Below are 17,164 nucleotides of genomic sequence, written 5' to 3'. Positions count from 1 at the left end.
GTGATCCCACTCGTGTGATCTATGGTGTATGCAGCCCCACTGATGCGAGTGTCCCCATGGACACTGATGATCCCACTTGAATGAGCCTTGTTGCAGGTGCTCGCAGCCCCACTCGTGCGAGCATCATTATGGACACTGGTGATCCCACTCGTGCGAGCCTTGGCGCTTGCAGCCCCACTTGTGCGAGTGTCACCATGAACACTGGTGATCCCACTCATGTGATCTGTAGTATATGCAGCCCCACTTGTGCAAGCGTCATTATGGACACTGGTGATCCCACTCGTGCGAGCCGTGTGGCTGCTTGCATACCTGTAACTAGTTCTGATTCGCATGATACTTGTAAACCAACTACCATGAAATTCTGCATACAGATGGACAGCCAAATTTTTTTTGACCATCTACCTTAGCAAAGACGACATTGAAAGGCACCCATATCTTAAAGTGGAACACTTTACCCTAGTCTGGAGCCCTCAGGGTCAGAGAGGTATTAAGTTCTATCCAACGTTACCAAGGAAAGGGCACCACGAAGTGCTCCACCTAGTAAAGAAGGCTTAGCAACAAGAGAGGGCTGGCTGCCCAGATCTGAGTTCCGGGGACTTTTGTGTGGACCCAGGAGGATTTGGAACATTCGGCACAAAATAATAAAAAAAAAATACTGTACATATAACGCTAATGTAGCCCTTTAATTTGATGGCGTAGAACGGAGCCTCTCAAACTCGGCAAGAGGGATGGAAGAATGAATAAATCGACTTAAATAATTGTCAATAAACAGGCTTCATCTAGCTCAAGGGGCATGGGATGGAAAAATAATAGAAAAATAGAATAGAATAAGAAACAGAATAGAACAAAACAGAACGGAACGGAATGAAATGGAACAGAACAGAACAGAACAGAACAGAACAGAACAGAACAGAACAGAACAGAGAATGGTGTGGAAGGGGATGGGATGGAATGGGATGGAATAGAGTAGAATTAGAATAGAACAGAACAGAACAGAAAAGAATAGAAAATATAGAATGGAATGGAATGGAATGGAATAGGATAGGATAGGATAGGATAGGATAGGATAGGATAGGATAGGATAGGATAGGATAGGATAGGATAGGATAGGATAGGATAGGATAGGATAGGATAGGATAGGATAGGATAGGATAGGATAGGATAGGATAGGATAGGATAGGATAGGATAGGATAGGATAGGATAGAATAGAATAGAATAGAATAGAATATAGAATTTTTTATTGGCCAAGTGTGATTGGACACACAAGGAATTTGTCATGGTGCATATGCTCTCAGTGTACATTAAAGAAAAGATACATTCTTCAAGAATCATAAGGTACAACACTTAATGATAGTCATAGGATCCAAATAAGCAATCAGGAAACAATATCAATATAAATCATAAGGATACAAGCAACAAAGTTACAGTCATACAGTTATAAGTGGAAGGAGATGGGTTAAAAACATCTTACTAAATTTAAGTCAATGCACTTTCTTTCAAGTGTTGCAAATCTTTGATCCTAGGAAATGATTTATACGCAGGGTATCCAACCTTAGTGACTTTAAAACCTGTGGACTGCAACTCCCAGAATTCCCCAGCCAAAATAGCTGGCTGAGGATTTTGGGGAGTTGAAGTCCACAGGCCTTAAAGTTGCTAAGATGATTTTCAGCAGGGGTCCCCGACCTTGGCAACTTTAAGGCTTGTGGACTTCAACTCCCAGAATCCCTCAGCCAGCAAAGCTGGCTGAGGGATTCTGGGAGTTGAAGTCCTGAGCCTAAAGTGCTAAGATGATTTTCAACAGGGGTCCCCGACCTTGGCAACTTTAAGGCTTGTGGACTGCAACTCCCAGAATTCCCCAGCCAAAATAGCTGGCTGAGGGATTCTGGGAGTTGAAGTCCACAAGCCTTAAAGTTGCCAAGGTCGGGGACCCCTGATTTACAGGGTAGTTTTATTGGCTCAGAGAATGTTTTAACGTCTTGATTCTTCCTCTGTCCACATCCTGAAACAAATTGTTCAGGTTTTGTGAAAAATGCATTTTGGGGGAAGGGTGGGGGGGATAGTAATATCATCTCCTTGATGGGCAGGGATAGATTGCAACTTGGCTCATCGGCTTCCAACAATTCGGGGTCAAACAAGCCTCTGCAAGATCCTGCCTGCATTCTGGTTGATTTTGCCTTCAGGAACGAAGCTCTGATTCCGTCAAATCTTACTGCAGGAAGGAAAAAGAACCTCGGAATCCATGATTTCTTTCTGGTACTTAAATTTCCCTTTCTGGAATCTTCTTCTTTCCCAAACGATATGCACAGGTAGGAGTTTTCATATATATATATATAGAGAGAGAGAGAGAGATATATATCTATCTTGGCAAGGAGAAACCTTCATTGGCTCTTTGCAAAATTTGTTCTCCATATTTGGTGCCCGAGACCAAGTCATGGGCTGATTTGTGTTAGGAGCTGCCTGAGGCCTGTTGAAATTTGTTCTTGTTGACAAAAAATAATTTGTTTCTAAGGATTTCTTTTAAGGTTTTAGAAGATCTTGGAAGGTCAGGGGCTGTAAAACTGAGCACAGTGCAGGATTTTCAAGGTCAAAAAGAGGAATTTCAAAACTACCTTCCAGGAGGATCTCCTCATTTTCACACTTCGTGCATTGCTGAGTGTATGATTAATTCTTATATTTCTGACTGAAGTCATCCGTTTGGCTTTCATGGCTGAGTGGGACTAGAACTCACAGTCTCCCGCTTCCTAGCCCTCGTGCCTTATTCACTAGCTCAAAGGGGCTGCATATGAAATGTAGGAACGGCTGTATATGACGTATGTGATGTGGGTAATTCTATAAATTGGAGGGAGGAAAGAAGGAAGGGAAAGGAAGGGAAGGAGGGAGGGAGGGAGGGAGGGAGGAAAGAAAGGAGGAAAGGAACTAGAGGAGGAAGGAAATTAGAAGAAAGGAAGGAAGGAAGGAAGGAAGGAAGGAAGGAAGGAAGGAAGGAAGGAAGGAAGGAAGGAAGGAAGGAAACTAGAGGAAGGAAAGGAAGTGTATATTGCCTTATACACTGTAAGCCGCCCAGAGTCTTCGGAGAAGGGCGGGGTATAAATGTAAACAAAAAAAAAAAGAAAAGAAAAGGAACTAGAGAGAGGAAGGAAAGGAAGGAAGGGAACTAGAGGAAAGGAAGGAAGGAAGGAAGGAAGAAAGGAAGGAGCTAGAGGAAGGAAGGAAAGAAAGGAAGGAAGGAAGGAAACTAGAGAAAGGAAGGAAGGGAACTAGAAGGAAGGAAGTGTTGGAAGAAATATCCATCTGGGTTCAGTTCCAAGTGGGGACAAAGACACTGGAAACATGGAGGCTGCTTGGAAAGATGGTTTAATGGTGGCCAGGATCACATGGCTTGAGATCCTGTGTGCTCCCTGGCTTTATGCTTTTTCTGAGCTTTGAACTTTCTGGGGCACAGGAAGAGTATCCTGATTAGTTGTCAAACTCCCAGGTGGTCTAGGGGTCTTAGCTAACATTGTAGGTTGTCCCTCAAGCTTGCCTGAGCCTTGCCATGTGGTGAGTTTCTGTTGCTATTGTGTTGCAAATGATGGTCCATTGACAAAGGTGGGGGGATTGAGTTTCTACCTCTGACCCATTGACAAAGGTGGGGGGAAATGAGTGAGCTTAGCTGAGGCTTTAATGGCCCATTGACAAAGGTGTGGGGGAGTCAGGAAGCTGCTTTGTCTTTAAACCGTGTTTCTCCATTTCTCATCCAGGGAAATATATTCTGCCTTTTAAATATTTTCTAAAATATTTCATTCTTCTAGGAGGGGGGTGGGTGCTAAATTCCTACAGAAGGAAAGGAAGGAAGGAAGGGAACGAGGAAGGAAGGAAGGAAGGGAACTAGAGAGAGGAAGGAAAGGAAGGAAGGGAACTAGAAAGAAGGAAGGAAGGGAACTAGAGGGAGGGAGGAAAGGAAGAAAGGAAGGAAGGAAAGAAACTAGAGGAAGGAAGGAAAGGAAGAAAGGGAACTAGAGAGAGGAAGGAAGGAAGGAAGGAAGGAAGGAAGGAAGGGAAGAAAAGAGGGAGGGAAAATAGGTAGGTCCCTTCCAACCTTCTGCTTCTCTTCCTGCCAAAGCAAATGCTCGCAGCCCCATGCGAGCATTTGTCACATCTCAGGAGAAACTTTCCTATGACCGAGGGCCTTTGGAGAAGATGCATCGGGAAGTGAGGCGAGGAGAACGGAGATCCCTGTGGTTGGAATTCCCGGCATTTCAAAGGTTCGGCTGAGATCTCTTGGCCTTCTCCATATTGACCATGAATAATAACAAACAAACAAAAAAATGTTTAATGGTGTGTTGTAATAAACCCCCTTCCAGGCTCTTTCGGCTGCATCTCTGGAAGGACCCGAGCGTTTTCACTAAGGACGTTGTGATTGTGATGAACCAAACCTCCGAACCCGCAGATGTCTCCTTCGTTTATTCAGGCACCCTCCAAGGTGAAGTATATTTGGGAAGAGGTCCCACCCTTAATTCTCTTTCTTCTTTCCCTATTATTTACCTATTCACAGAATTTATTTATCCAACACTCCTCGTCCATTTGCTTCCTTTCCTTTTCTTCCTTCCCTTCCCTTCCCTTCCCTTCCTTTTCTTTCCTTTCTTTCCCTTTCCTTTCCTTTCTTTTCTTTTCCTTCTTCCTTTCCTTTTCCCTTCCCTTCCCGTCCTTTCCTTCCCTTCCCTCCCCTCCCCTTCTTTCTTTCCTTCCCTTCTTTCTTTCCTCCCCTCCCCTCCCCTTCTTCCTTTCTTTTCCTTTCCTTCCCTTCTTCTTTCCCTTCCCTTCCTCCTTTCCTTCCCTTCTTCCTTCCTTCCTCCTCTATTTATTTCCTTTCCTCCCCTTCTCCTTCCTGTCTTCATCCAGTCCTTTTTAAATAAAGTTTCTAGGTTTTAAAAGAAATATTGAAAATGTCCTTGGAAGCATGTTTTCATTTATATTATCGTTCTCACCTCATCATGGACTTTCTCTTTCGATTTTAAACCCAATTGATGGGTTTAACCAGTGGTGGGATTCAGCCAGTTTGCACCACTTCGGAAGAACCGGTTGTTAACTTTCTGAGCAGTTTGGCAAACTGGTTGTTGGAAGAAATCATTAGGGCAGAGAACCGGTTGTTAAATTACTTGAATCCCACCACTGGGTTTAACCCAATTACACTGTGGAGCGGGATGGGTGCAGCCTCTTTGCTCAGGAAACCCAACAAACGTTTATGGAGATACCGGCAAAACTGCGCCGCTCAATGTCTCTCTTGCCGCGACGATCAAATCTGGTTCCGCTGTAGCTTTTTCCGACATGACTAAAGTGACTTTTGGACAGGAGACGCAGCTTCTTTCTGCCACGGGTCCATCATCCACGGTGTCTTTGAGGGATTCATCCAGACCCAGAATGGCACCTATTACATGGAATCTGCTGCTGTGGTCAAAGAGTTTCCCGAGGCCCATTCCTTCATCTATCACCAGAGGGACTTAGGTGAGAACATCAAATACCCCAAGGGTCAAGCCCTCCCCCCAGCCCCCAATTCTCTTCCCATCACCAATTTTCTTCAGCAGGTCAATCGAGTTGAAGTTGCAAATCGGACATAAATATAATCGAGAGAGTCCAGAGATATCTTATGAGAAAATTCCTAAATTTTATTCCATAAAATACCTTATGCCACCAAGCTCCAAATTTTGGGCTTAGACAACTTAGAACTCCGCCGCCTTCGACATGACCTGAGCTTAACTCATAGAATCATCTATTACAATGTCCTTCCTGTTGAAGACTACTTCAGCTTCAATCACAACAATACACGAGCACACAATAGATTTAAGCTTAATGTGAACCACTCCAATCTTGATTGCAGAAAATATGACTTCAGAAAAAGAATTGTTAATGCCTGGAATGCACTACCAGACTCTGTGGTCTCTTCCCAAAATCCCCAAAGCTTTAACCAAAAACTATCTACTATTGACCTCACCCCATTCCTAAGAGGTCTGTAAGGGGCATGCATAAGAGCACCAGTGTGCCTACCGTTCCTGTCCTAATGTTCCCTTTGATTGTATCCAAATTTCATATAGTTATTACATACATGCTTATATATATGCTTATATATCGTAGAGTTATTTCATGCTTATACTTACATATAGTGTTGTGACAAATAAAGAAAATAAAATAAAATAAATAAATAAAATAGTACATAGAATTATCTGACACAATGTCCTACCTGTCAATGACTACTTCAGCTTCAACAACAATACACGAGCAAATAATAGATACAAACTCAAGGTAAACCGCTCCAAACTCGATTGCAGAAAACACGACTTCAGTAACAAAGTGGTCAATGCCTGGAATGCACTACCTGACTCTGTGGTCTCTTCCCCAAACCCCCAAAACTTTAACCTTAGACTGTCTACTGTCAACCTCACCCCCATTCCTAAGAGGTCTGTAAGGGCCGTGCATAAGCGCACCAGCGTGCCTACCGTCCCTGTCCTAATATTTCTTTTTACTTACTCTTTTCATGTATCCAAATTATGTTTATACTTTTACCTGTTATGTAGGTCTTGGCATATTCAGGTCTTTTCCCGTGTAAGGTTGAGATTAATCTTGGCGACGTTTCGACGAGGTCTCACTCATCATCTTCAGGCTGGTGCTTTCGGTTTCGTGCTTGTGCGAGCAAAGTGTGGTTACCTGTCTTATATATGATTGACAAAATAAATAAAATAAAAAATAAATAAAAATTGAATAGAGGGAGAGAAGCGTGAAGACAGTTGCTTTATTTATTTATTAGTTTGTCAAACATGTACAAGATAGCAGGTACGAATATAAACATGGATATGAACAAAAGAAATGTATACAAATAAATGGGGACAGTAGGACAGGGACGGCAGGCACGTTGATGCGCTTATGCACGCCCCATATAGACCTCTTAGGAATGGGATGAGGTCCACGGTAGACAGTCTAAGGTTAAAGTTTTGGGGGCTTGAGGCTGTAACAATGGACTCAGGTACAGCATTCCAGGCGTTGACCACCCTGTTGCTGAAGTCGTATTTTTTGCAATCGAGTTTGGAGCCATTTACCTTGAGTTTTGTATCAATTGTTTGCCCGTGGATTATTGAAGTTGAAGCTGAAGAAGTCGTTGACAGGTAAGACGTTGTAACAGACAATTTTGTGTACCACGCTTAGTTCAGATTGCAGGCAGCGCAGTTCCAGATTGTGCAAGCCCAACATTTCAAGCCTGATGAAATTTGGTGGGCTTGAAACTTTGGGCCAAATAGGGTCTTCCGTGTTCAACACCTCCCAAAGTGGCCATTAAACTATCATTTTAACAAGGCAGAAAAGAGAGATCAATAGCAAATAAAGATTTCAATTGGGAGGGAGGGAGGGAGGGAGGGAGGGAGAACGAAGGAAGGAAGGAAGGAAAGGAGGGAGGGAGGGAGGGTGAGGAAGAAGAAAGGGAGGGAAGGAGGCAGGCAGGAATGAATGAAAAATGAGAATGAAAAGGAAGGGAGGGAGGGAGGCGAGGGGAGGGAAGAAGCAGGAAGGAAGGAGGGAGGAAGAAGGGGAAGGAGTCAGTGAGTGAGGAGGAGGGAGGAAGGAAAGAAAGAAAGAAGTGATGGGAGAGAAGAGAGGGGAAAGAAGGAGGGAGGGAGGAAAGGAAGGAAAGAAGTGGGAGGGAAGAAGAGGGGAATGAGTGTTAGGGAGGGAGGGAGGCAGGGAGGGAGGGAGGGGGGGGGGGGGGGAGGAAAGAAGGAAGGGGAGAGAAGAGCGAGGGAGGGAGAAAGGGTGGGAGGAAGTGGAAGGAGGGAAGAAGGGGAAGGGAGGGAAGAAGGGGAAGAAGGGGGAGAGAAGAAGTCAGGGAGGGAGGGAGGGAGGGAAGGAAGGGGCCGTGCTAGCTCAGGCTGTTAGAAGCCTGTTATTAGAACACAGCAGCCTGCAATTACTGCAGGTTCAAGCCCGGCCCGAGGTTGACTCAGCCTTCCATCCTTTATAAGGTAGGTAAAATGAGGACCCAGATTGTTGGGGGGGCAATAAGTTGACTTTGTAAATATACAAATAGAATGAGACTATTGCCTTACACACTGTAAGCCGCCCTGAGTCTTCGGAGATGGTGGATGATCTCTGGAGGGCCAGGGATAGGGGTTGCTCCTCTGCCCTGATCCTGTTAGACCTCTCAGCGGCTTTCGATACCATCGACCATGGTATCCTGCTGTGCCGGTTGGGGGGGTTGGGAGTGGGAGGCACCGTTTATCGGTGGTTCTCCTCCTATCTCTCCGATCGGTCGCAGACGGTGTTGACAGGGGGGCAGAGGTCGGCTCCGAGGCGCCTCACTTGTGGGGTCCCGCAGGGGTCGATCCTCTCGCCCCTTCTGTTCAACATCTATATGAAGCCGCTGGGTGAGATCATCAGTGGCTTCGGTGTGAGGTACCAGCTGTACGCTGATGACACCCAGCTGTACTTTTCCACACTGGGCCACCCCAACAAAGCTATCGAAGTGTTGTCCTGGTGCTTGGAGGCCGTACGGGTCTGGATGGGGAGAAACAGGCTCAAGCTCAATCCCTCCAAGACGGAGTGGCTGTGGATGCCGGCATCTCGGTACAGTCAGCTGAGTCCTCGGCTGACTGTTGGGGGCGAGTCATTGGCCCCGATGGAAGGGGTGCGCAACTTGGGCGTCCTCCTGGATGAACGGCTGTCTTTTGAAGATCATTTGACGGCCGTCTCCAGGAGAGCTTTTTACCAGGTTCGCCTGGTGCGCCAGTTGCGCCCCTTTCTAGACCGGGATGCCTATGCACGGTCACTCACGCCTCGTGACGTCTCGCCTGGATTACTGCAATGCTCTCTACATGGGGCTCCCTTGAAGGGCATCCGGAGGGAAGAAGAGGGAATGAGTGTTAGGGAGGGAGGAGGGAGGAAAGAAGGAAGGAAGGAAGGAGGAGGAGGGAGGAGGAGGGAGGAGGGAGGGAGGGAGGGAGGGAGGAGGGAGGGAGGGAGGGAGGAGGGAGGGAGGGAGGAGGGAGGGAGGGAAGGAAGGGAGGAAGTGGGAGGGAAGAAGAGGGGAGTGAGTGTGAGTGAGGAAGGAAGGAAGGAAGGAAGGAAGGAAGGAAGGAAGGAAGGAAGGAAGGAAGGAAGGAAGGAAGGAAGGAAGGAAGGAAAAAAGATGGGTGGAGAATGAAACTTTATTGATATTCCCTTTGGCAGCTACCTATCAACACTTTCATTTTAGGCCAAGTATTTCCTTCCCAAGACAGAGAAAATTCTTGCCAGTTAGACGAGTTTAATTAATTCTCAGTCTTGTTTTTCGTCTTCCTTCGTCTTCACCTTGAAACGATCCTTGTTAGTTTTAAACCTCCATTGGATCTTCTTAGCTAACCCGTTTTGGCTCCTGCGTCTTTAGGAACCTTTAGAAATCTTTTTTCCCCTTGCAATAAAAATCTAGCCAGCTTCACACCGTGCAGCCAGCCAGCCAGCCAGCCTAATCCGTGACGCAGGTTCATCCGAGGACAAAAATCCACATCCCACATACTCAGCATGGCTGTTTCACGGCTTTGTCCTCCCTGCACGTGATCCCATGTCCAGCTCGACATGCAGCTAAAGCCATCCTCTTCCTTTAACAAAACATCCAGATCTGGCTTATTTTAGCTGCGTGTCTTGCAGCTAAAACGTGTGCAGTGAGGACAGAACCTCGATTGTGACTTTTGCAGATTATAAACTTCTCCACGACTCCAAAGCAGCATCTCTCGCTCAGCAACTGCACCGACAACTGCAAGATTTCCAACGGCAGCTGACAGCAAAGGTAAAAAAAAAATTAATAAAAAAGCTTTGAAACAAATGAGTTTTCCACGCTACTAAATCGCTCGCCGTATACACAGGTTGTCCTTGACTTACAACAGTCCATTTAGTGACCGATCTAAAATCCAAACCTTTGGAACAAATTACCACCAGGCGTGCGCCAACACCCCGATCTCCGGACGTTTAGACGCGAGCTGAAAACATGGTTGTTTCATCGAGCAGGACTGGCCTGATAGTATTTTTATTTATTTATTTATTTATTTATTTATTTTATTTTGTCACAACAATATATGTAGGTATCATACAAAAAGATTATATAGTATATAAACACATATATGAGTAAATATAAGGAGGTATAAGCTTATATATATATTTTTTTATTTTTTTTTATATTTATATCCCGCCCTTCTCCGAAGACTCAGGGCGGCTTACACTATGTCAAGCAATAGTCTTCATCCATTTGTATATTATATACAAAGTCAACTTATTGCCCCCCAACAATCTGGGTCCTCATTTTACCTACCTTATAAAGGATGGAAGGCTGAGTCAACCTTGGGCCTGGTGGGACTTGAACCTGCAATATTGCAAGCAGTTGCTGTTAAGAAAAACAATAGGACAGGAACGGTAGGCACGTTTGTGCACTTATGCACGCCCCTTATGGTCCTCTTAGAAATGGGGTGAGGTCAATAGTAGAAAGTTTTTGGTTAAAGCTTTTAGGATTATGGGAAGAGACCACAGAGTCAGGTAAAGTATTCCAAGCACTGATGATTCTGTTGCAGAAGTCATATTTTCTGCAATCTAGATTAAAGCGGTTGACATTAAGTTTAAATCTATTAGTTGCTCTAGTATTATTGCAATTAAAGCTGAAGTAGTCTTTAACAGGAAGGACATTACAATAGATGATTCTGTGAGTTAAGCTTAGGTCATGTCGAAGGCGACGGAGTTCCAAGTTTTCTAAGCCTAGGATAATTGGGAGTTTTATTGGGAGTTTTTAGATGAGTTTTAATAGTCAGCCAAATTTAAATATTTCATTTTATTTTATTTTAATGTTTATAGTAATTGTTTTAATATGGCTGTAAACTGCCCTGAGTCCTTCGGTATAGAAGTACGAACAATAAAATAAAATAAATAAAATAAATACAACATCACTGGCAAAAGTGATTTGTGACCGTTTTTCACTCTAACGACCGTTGCAGCAAACCCCCCCCCCATGGTCACGTGATCAAAATTTGGATGCTTGGCAACCGACTCACATTTATGACAGTCGCAGTGTCCCGGGGGTCATGTGATCCCCTTTTGCAACCTCCTGACCAGCAAAATCAATGGGGAAGCCAGATTCACTTAACAACCTGTGTTACAAATATCCGCGGTGATTCACTTAACAACCGTGGCAGGAAAGGTCGTAAAACAGGACAAAACTCACTTAACAAGTGTCTGACTTAGCAAGATAGATTTTGGGCTCAATTCTGGTCGTAAGTCGAGGATTACCTGTCTTTGAGGCTGGTCTAATGTAAATCAATCTTCTAACCTTGGTTAGCTTCCCGCGCAGGTAGTCCTCGACTTACGACCACAGTTGTGCCCAAAATTCCTGTCGCTAATCGAAACATTTAAGTTGCTTAACATAGTGTAAGCCGCCCTGAGTCTTCGAAGGAGGGCGGGATATAAATGCAAATTTAAAAAAAAGTTGAGTTTTGCCCCATTTTACAACTTTTCTTGCCACCGTGGTTAAGGGAATCACTGCAGTTGGTAAATCAGTCACACGGTTGTTAATCGAAACTAGTTTTTCCCCATTGGCTTTGCCTGTCAGAAGGTCGCAAAAGGGGATCCCATGACACCCCCCCCCGGGACATTGCGACCGTCATAAATGTGAGTCAGTAGCCAAGGGTCTGAATTTTGAACACCAGGACCGTGGGGAGGCTCCAACGGTCGTAAGTGTGAAAAACGGTCAGAAGTCTCCTTTTTCAGTGAGGTTGTAACTTCGGACGGTCACTAAGTGAACCGTTGTAAGTCGAGGACTGCTGGTAGAAGTTATTCCTTTTATTACCCACCTGCTTCATGGACTCTCCGCAGGCAACCCACACTCATCGGCCCAGGAGGAGTTTGAATTATTCAAAGACTTCCTGTCTGCTTCACCTTCAAGCCGATTACCTTTTCTACCAAAGGTTTGGTTCTGTGGAAGCCGTAATCGCCCAGGTATGCAAATCCACTCTCTCTCTCTTTTTTTTTAAAGGACGAAGGGGGTGGGGGGGTTGAGATAAAAGGAGGTGGAGCTAGTATACTTCTATTAGAAGAAATTGTTGTGTCTTGCCCGCTCTCACCGCAGCCGGGGCCTTCTTATCTGCTTCCGAACGCTGAGGAATGTCCTAGTATGCCTCCCGGCCCCAGCCCTGGCTCCATGCCCAGACAGGCTGAGGAGGAGGAAGCACCTCCCGGCCCCAGCCCTGGCTCTATGCCCAGACAGGCTGAGGAGGAGGAAGCACCTCCCGGCCCCAGCCCTGGCTCCATGCCCAGGCAAACGGAGCAACTAGACTGTGGCTTTTCTCGCGGCCAGCGGGCTCGCCACGAGATCGTCCGGGCAATCCCCACGCCGAACGGAGTGAGAACGAAGACACGGAGTCCAATTCTCCTTGGGTGAACGAGCCCCGAGCTAGCTCGAGACAACCCTTTTATTAAGTTTAGGGGTTAGGGGTGGGTTACAGAAGGTAAGCAGGGGAGGTTACATATTAGCATATATTCAACATGTGAACACGTGACTGCAAGCACATACACAAGCCTATGATTTTGGGAGAAAGCTCGTAATTCTTGGGAGGAGTTTTACCATGAGGTGGCTCTTTGTTTCTCTGCTTATTGCCTACGTGGTACAGTTGCATATTGTAGCAATATGGTTATAAGCACAGCTGAGCAAGATGAATATTTTATGTGTGCAAAGCAGTTTTCTTATCATGTCCGGTGTTTCTCGGACAGGCTTTGTAGTTAGCGTTTCTGAGCAGTTTGCAACAGCAGGTGTGGATACATTTCTACAGAATGCTCAAATGTAGCGAGACATGGAAACATCACAGTTAGGGTTATGTGGTTGGAACAGGGTATGCAGAAATACACATACAATGGAGACTTTGTCTGCTTGCTACTTTTGCTTGTACATGATCCAATTCTTAGAAGAATCTACATCTACAAGTTTATGTAATTTATCTAAGAGATTATGTGGCTAATGCAAAGCAGAATTATCTGACCATTGCCATAGTGATTCCCAACACTAGACCCCTCCCCCTCCCCCACAGCATGTGAGCCTGAGGGAGGTCAATTACCAACAGCTGCCGACTGGAGTGACCCTTGCTTCAGAAGAATTGATAGGCGGCGGCATCAGAAGGAAGGGAGGGGCAGGCCTGGATAAGTGCTGAGTCATGGAGCCACACCCCATGGCCTATATAAAGGACCTGCTTTCTGGCAGTCTCTGAGTCAGGCAAAGTCGAACTTATCTTGCTGAAGTCACTTTCTGGTCTCCTGCCTGCTCTGAGGACTTTGCTAGGACTTTGGGCAGAGCTGCAGAGGCACGCCTGATTCGGATTTCCCTGACCCGGCCGTCAGCGGAGGAGTGGGACACGACAGAAATGTCCTTCTGGGTTCAGTTCCAAGTAGGGAGAAAGCAGGGGTGAAATGCGCCCAGTTCGGACCGGATCGCTCAATCCGGTAGCGATGGCGGCGGGTGGTTCAGAAAACCGGTAGCAAAAATCTCTGTCTGTCCCCCATGCCCAGCTGAGCCACGCGATCATCAGAGATTTTTTTTAAAAAACTTTTAAAAGCATTTTTTCTTCGGCTGAAAAAAATGCTTTTAAAAGTAAAAAACAAAAGCCTCTGATGATCGTGCAGTTCAGCTGGGATCGTCAGATCCTTTTAAAAGCATTTTTTTCTACAACCTCTTCGATGGAAGGCGTTGTAAAAAAAAATGCTTTTAAAAGGGTCTGGCAACCCCTGCTGAGTTGCCTGATTGTTAGAGCCTTCGGTAGAAAAAGTCCATGCGTTATAAAGCTGTGAAGGACTGACTGAGGAATTCTGGGAGTTGAAGTCGACACTTCATAAAGCTGGGAAGGGCTGACTGAGGAATTCTGGGAGTTGAAGTCCATGCCTCATAAAGCTATCAAGGGCTGACTGAGGAATTCTGGGAGTTGAAGTCCATACCTCTTAAAGTGGCCATAGTTGAGAAACACTAAGCTAGAGCCACGGAATCTCATGTATTTCGATAACCCCAGGAATCCAAGCGTCGTGTGAACCCATCTAAGAGATATCTCTGGATAGTTCCTTTTTTTTTTCTAGATTGCCAACTATGTAAAAGCTGTGAACACCATTTACGAAGCCGCTGAATTTAGCCGGATCGGGACCATCGAGTTCAAAGTTAAGACGATCACAGTAGGTTCCAGCTTCTTTTGGGACAGAGTTATGGGGAATTTGTCATTACAATTTCCACTGAAAAGTAATTCAATCTTAAAAGAGACGATGCAATTGCAGTTGCTTAGACCAGGGGTCTCCAACCTTGGTCCCTTTAAGACTTGTGGACTTCAACTCCCAGAGTCCCGCAGCCAGCAAAGCTGGCTGAGGAACTCTGGGAGTTGAAGTCCACAAGTCTTAAAGGGACCAAGGTTGGAGACCCTTGGCTTAGACCAGTGGTTCTCAACCTTTATAGTGCTGCGACCCCTTTAATACAATTCCCCAAGATGTGGCGACCCCAACCGTAAAATTATTTTCGTTTTGAATTTATCGCGCCTGAAGCTGTCTTGGCTAGCGATCTGAACTGCTTGCGATTGCCTTGAGGACGGAGGCATTAAAGCGGAGACTCCTCCCCTATTAAGTTTATGGCGTCTGAAGCCAGATTAGGCTAGCGATTGAGAGTGATTGCAGCTGGCTTGAGAGGGAGACATCAGAGCAAAGATTTCTCTCTTTTTTAATTGATCACGCCTGAAGCCGAATTCGGCTAGTGATTTGAAGAGCCTGCAGCTGGCTTGCTGAGTCAACCATTGGAACGCGATTCTTCGACTCACAAGTATATTTCCCATATTTCCGATGGTCTTAGGTGACCCCTGGCAAATCATCATTCGACCCCCCAACAGGGTCGCGACCCACAGGTTGAGAACCAGTGACTTAGACAGTATTCAAAATTATGACGGACCCCCCAAAAAAACAGATTTATGTCCTGGAGTCAAAGTTTTTATGTCCAACCATTCCTACCCCATCACACCCCCGTATTTCGGGCACTAGACAACCAGCCCATATTTACAGATGTTTGAAACATCCTTGAAATGAGATTGCATGAGATTTATGAATTATTTTTCTGAAAGTAAACCGGCATTTCCGGGTGGAAAAAAAATCCCCAATAGCAAATTCCACAAGCTGGAATCACGTAATGAACACGTGTTTCACTTAACGAGCATGGTGATTCACTTAATGACCAGAGTGGCTCACTTTACAACCATCGTAAAATGGTTTTAAAATCAACCTGGTCCTGTGGTGCCGTGACTTACAAGAACAATAATATTCTGACCCAGCTCCCCAAACATGACAAACCCTCTGTGGCTGAAACAACGATTTCTTTACTAGGAGCACCGGCAGCCCCGCAAAAAGTTTCTGTCTCACCACAGGCTAACAAGTCTGTCCAACCAGGAGATGAATGGTGGTCTGCCACATCTATTCATCTCCGCCCCCTGCCTTCTATCCCTAGAGCTAGGGTGGGGCTTCGCTAGCAGCGGTGGCTCTTCCGTCCCGAGGACCGGCTTATAGATTTCCACTGCTCTCCTCTCCTCTGCCTTCTGCACATTCGCACGTCAGGCACTAGACCCAGCTGTTCCTCCTCTTCCGCATCAGCCATCTCCAGACCTGGGGGCTGTTGAGACTCCATCTGAGGGCTGACGGGCGGCCCAGGCTCCGCCTCTCTCTCTCTCTCTCTCTCTCTCTCTCTCTCTGCCAGCTCCACTCCCTCTTCCCCCTCGAGTTCTCAGGTTGCCTTGATGCTGACCGTGACTCCGATGCCGTCTCCTCTTCCTCTGATTCAGCTGCTGGAGGGGTCGGCAGCCGACTGGCCGCAACAAATAACTTACGATTGAAATTCTGGGCGCCCTTGCGGTCGTATGTTGAGGACTATGTAAGTGAGCACCTGGGAGTGAGGTCCCTTCCGTCTCATCCATTCCTGCTTTGGGATTGTCCCACTTTTGCAGATCGTCCAAGAAGAGGACCCTTCACAGACTCCCTTTCTCAGTCCGGAGATGTTACTTATGCTGCACTCCAAAACCAATCGGAACGGTTACTGCTTATCTTACCTGCTGACCGACCGGGATTACAGTGGCGTCCTTGGCATCGCTTTCAATGGGCAACCAGGTGAGACACCTGCAGGATTCTGTTCTGCTCACCGGAACTTCCATCTCCCACAGAAAAAGGTCCTGAATGACGCTGAGCAGCGGACAGCTTCGTTGCCTCCTTTAACAAATGTCTCACTGAGCGACGGAACGTTTGGGCTCAGTTGCGGTCATACGTCAAGGACTAACTGTATCGCTGCACCATTCTGGAAAAAGAGCTCTCTAATTCCTTCTCAGAGACCTCCGGTGTTGCATTACGCACAACATCTGGAGGCAACTTGTTCCACTGATTAACTGTTCTCACGGTCAGGAAATTTCTCCTTAGTTCTCAGTTGCTTCTCTCCTTGATTAGTTTCCATCCATTGCTCCTTGTCCTGCCTCAGGTGCTTTGGAGAACAGCCCGACTCCCTCTTGTTTGGGGCAGCTCCTCAAACACTAGAAGTCTGCTATCCTGTCACCCCTAGTCGTTCTCGTCTAGGAACTTTTGCAGAATACAGAATAACAGAGTTGGAAGGGACCCTGGAGGTCTTCTAGTCCAACCCCTCTGCTCAAGCAGGAAATCCTATACCATTCTAGACAAACAATTGTCCATTCTCTTCTTAAAAACCTCCAGTGATGGAGCAAGCCGTTCCACTGATTAATTGTTCTGTCAGGAAATTTCTCCTTAGTTCTAAGTTGCTTCTCTCCTTGATTAGTTTCCACCCGTTGCTTCTTGTTCTACCCTCAGGTGCTTTAGAGAATAGCTTGACTCCCTCTTCTTTGGGGCAGCCCCTGAGATATTGGAAGACTGCTATCATGTCTCCCCTAGTCCTTCTTCTCATTAAACTAAGCATACTGAGTTCCTGCAACTGTTCTCCGTGTGTTTTGGTCTCCAGTCCCCTAATCATCTTTGTTGCTCTTCTCTGCACTCTTTCTATCTAGACCAGTGGAAGTCAACCTGGTCCCTACGGCCCATTAGTGGGCGTTCCAGCTTTCATGGTGGGCGATAGGGGTTTTGTCCAATACTGAAGCACTTTCCTTTTTTTTTTATTTAATTGACTTT

General features: G+C 46.0%; 1 protein-coding gene across 1 annotated transcript in view; it reads left to right on the top strand.

Annotated features, from left to right (window-relative positions):
- The first annotated feature begins 2,080 nt into the window (after positions 1 to 2,080).
- LOC131188358 (disintegrin and metalloproteinase domain-containing protein 10-like) overlaps positions 2,081 to 17,164 on the top strand; it is a 35,448-nt gene continuing 20,364 nt past the window's right edge. The window contains exons 1-7 of the mRNA XM_058163584.1: positions 2,081 to 2,307; positions 4,345 to 4,463; positions 5,333 to 5,485; positions 9,694 to 9,785; positions 11,852 to 11,974; positions 14,093 to 14,185; positions 15,985 to 16,144. Coding sequence (XP_058019567.1) covers positions 2,300 to 2,307; positions 4,345 to 4,463; positions 5,333 to 5,485; positions 9,694 to 9,785; positions 11,852 to 11,974; positions 14,093 to 14,185; positions 15,985 to 16,144 — 748 coding nt within the window. The 5' untranslated portion in view covers positions 2,081 to 2,299. The remainder of the gene's footprint in view (positions 2,308 to 4,344; positions 4,464 to 5,332; positions 5,486 to 9,693; positions 9,786 to 11,851; positions 11,975 to 14,092; positions 14,186 to 15,984; positions 16,145 to 17,164) is intronic.

Source organism: Ahaetulla prasina, chromosome 1 (assembly GCF_028640845.1).
Source record: "Ahaetulla prasina isolate Xishuangbanna chromosome 1, ASM2864084v1, whole genome shotgun sequence".
Lineage (NCBI taxonomy): Eukaryota > Metazoa > Chordata > Lepidosauria > Squamata > Colubridae > Ahaetulla > Ahaetulla prasina.
This window is presented reverse-complemented; position numbering and strand designations above follow the sequence as displayed.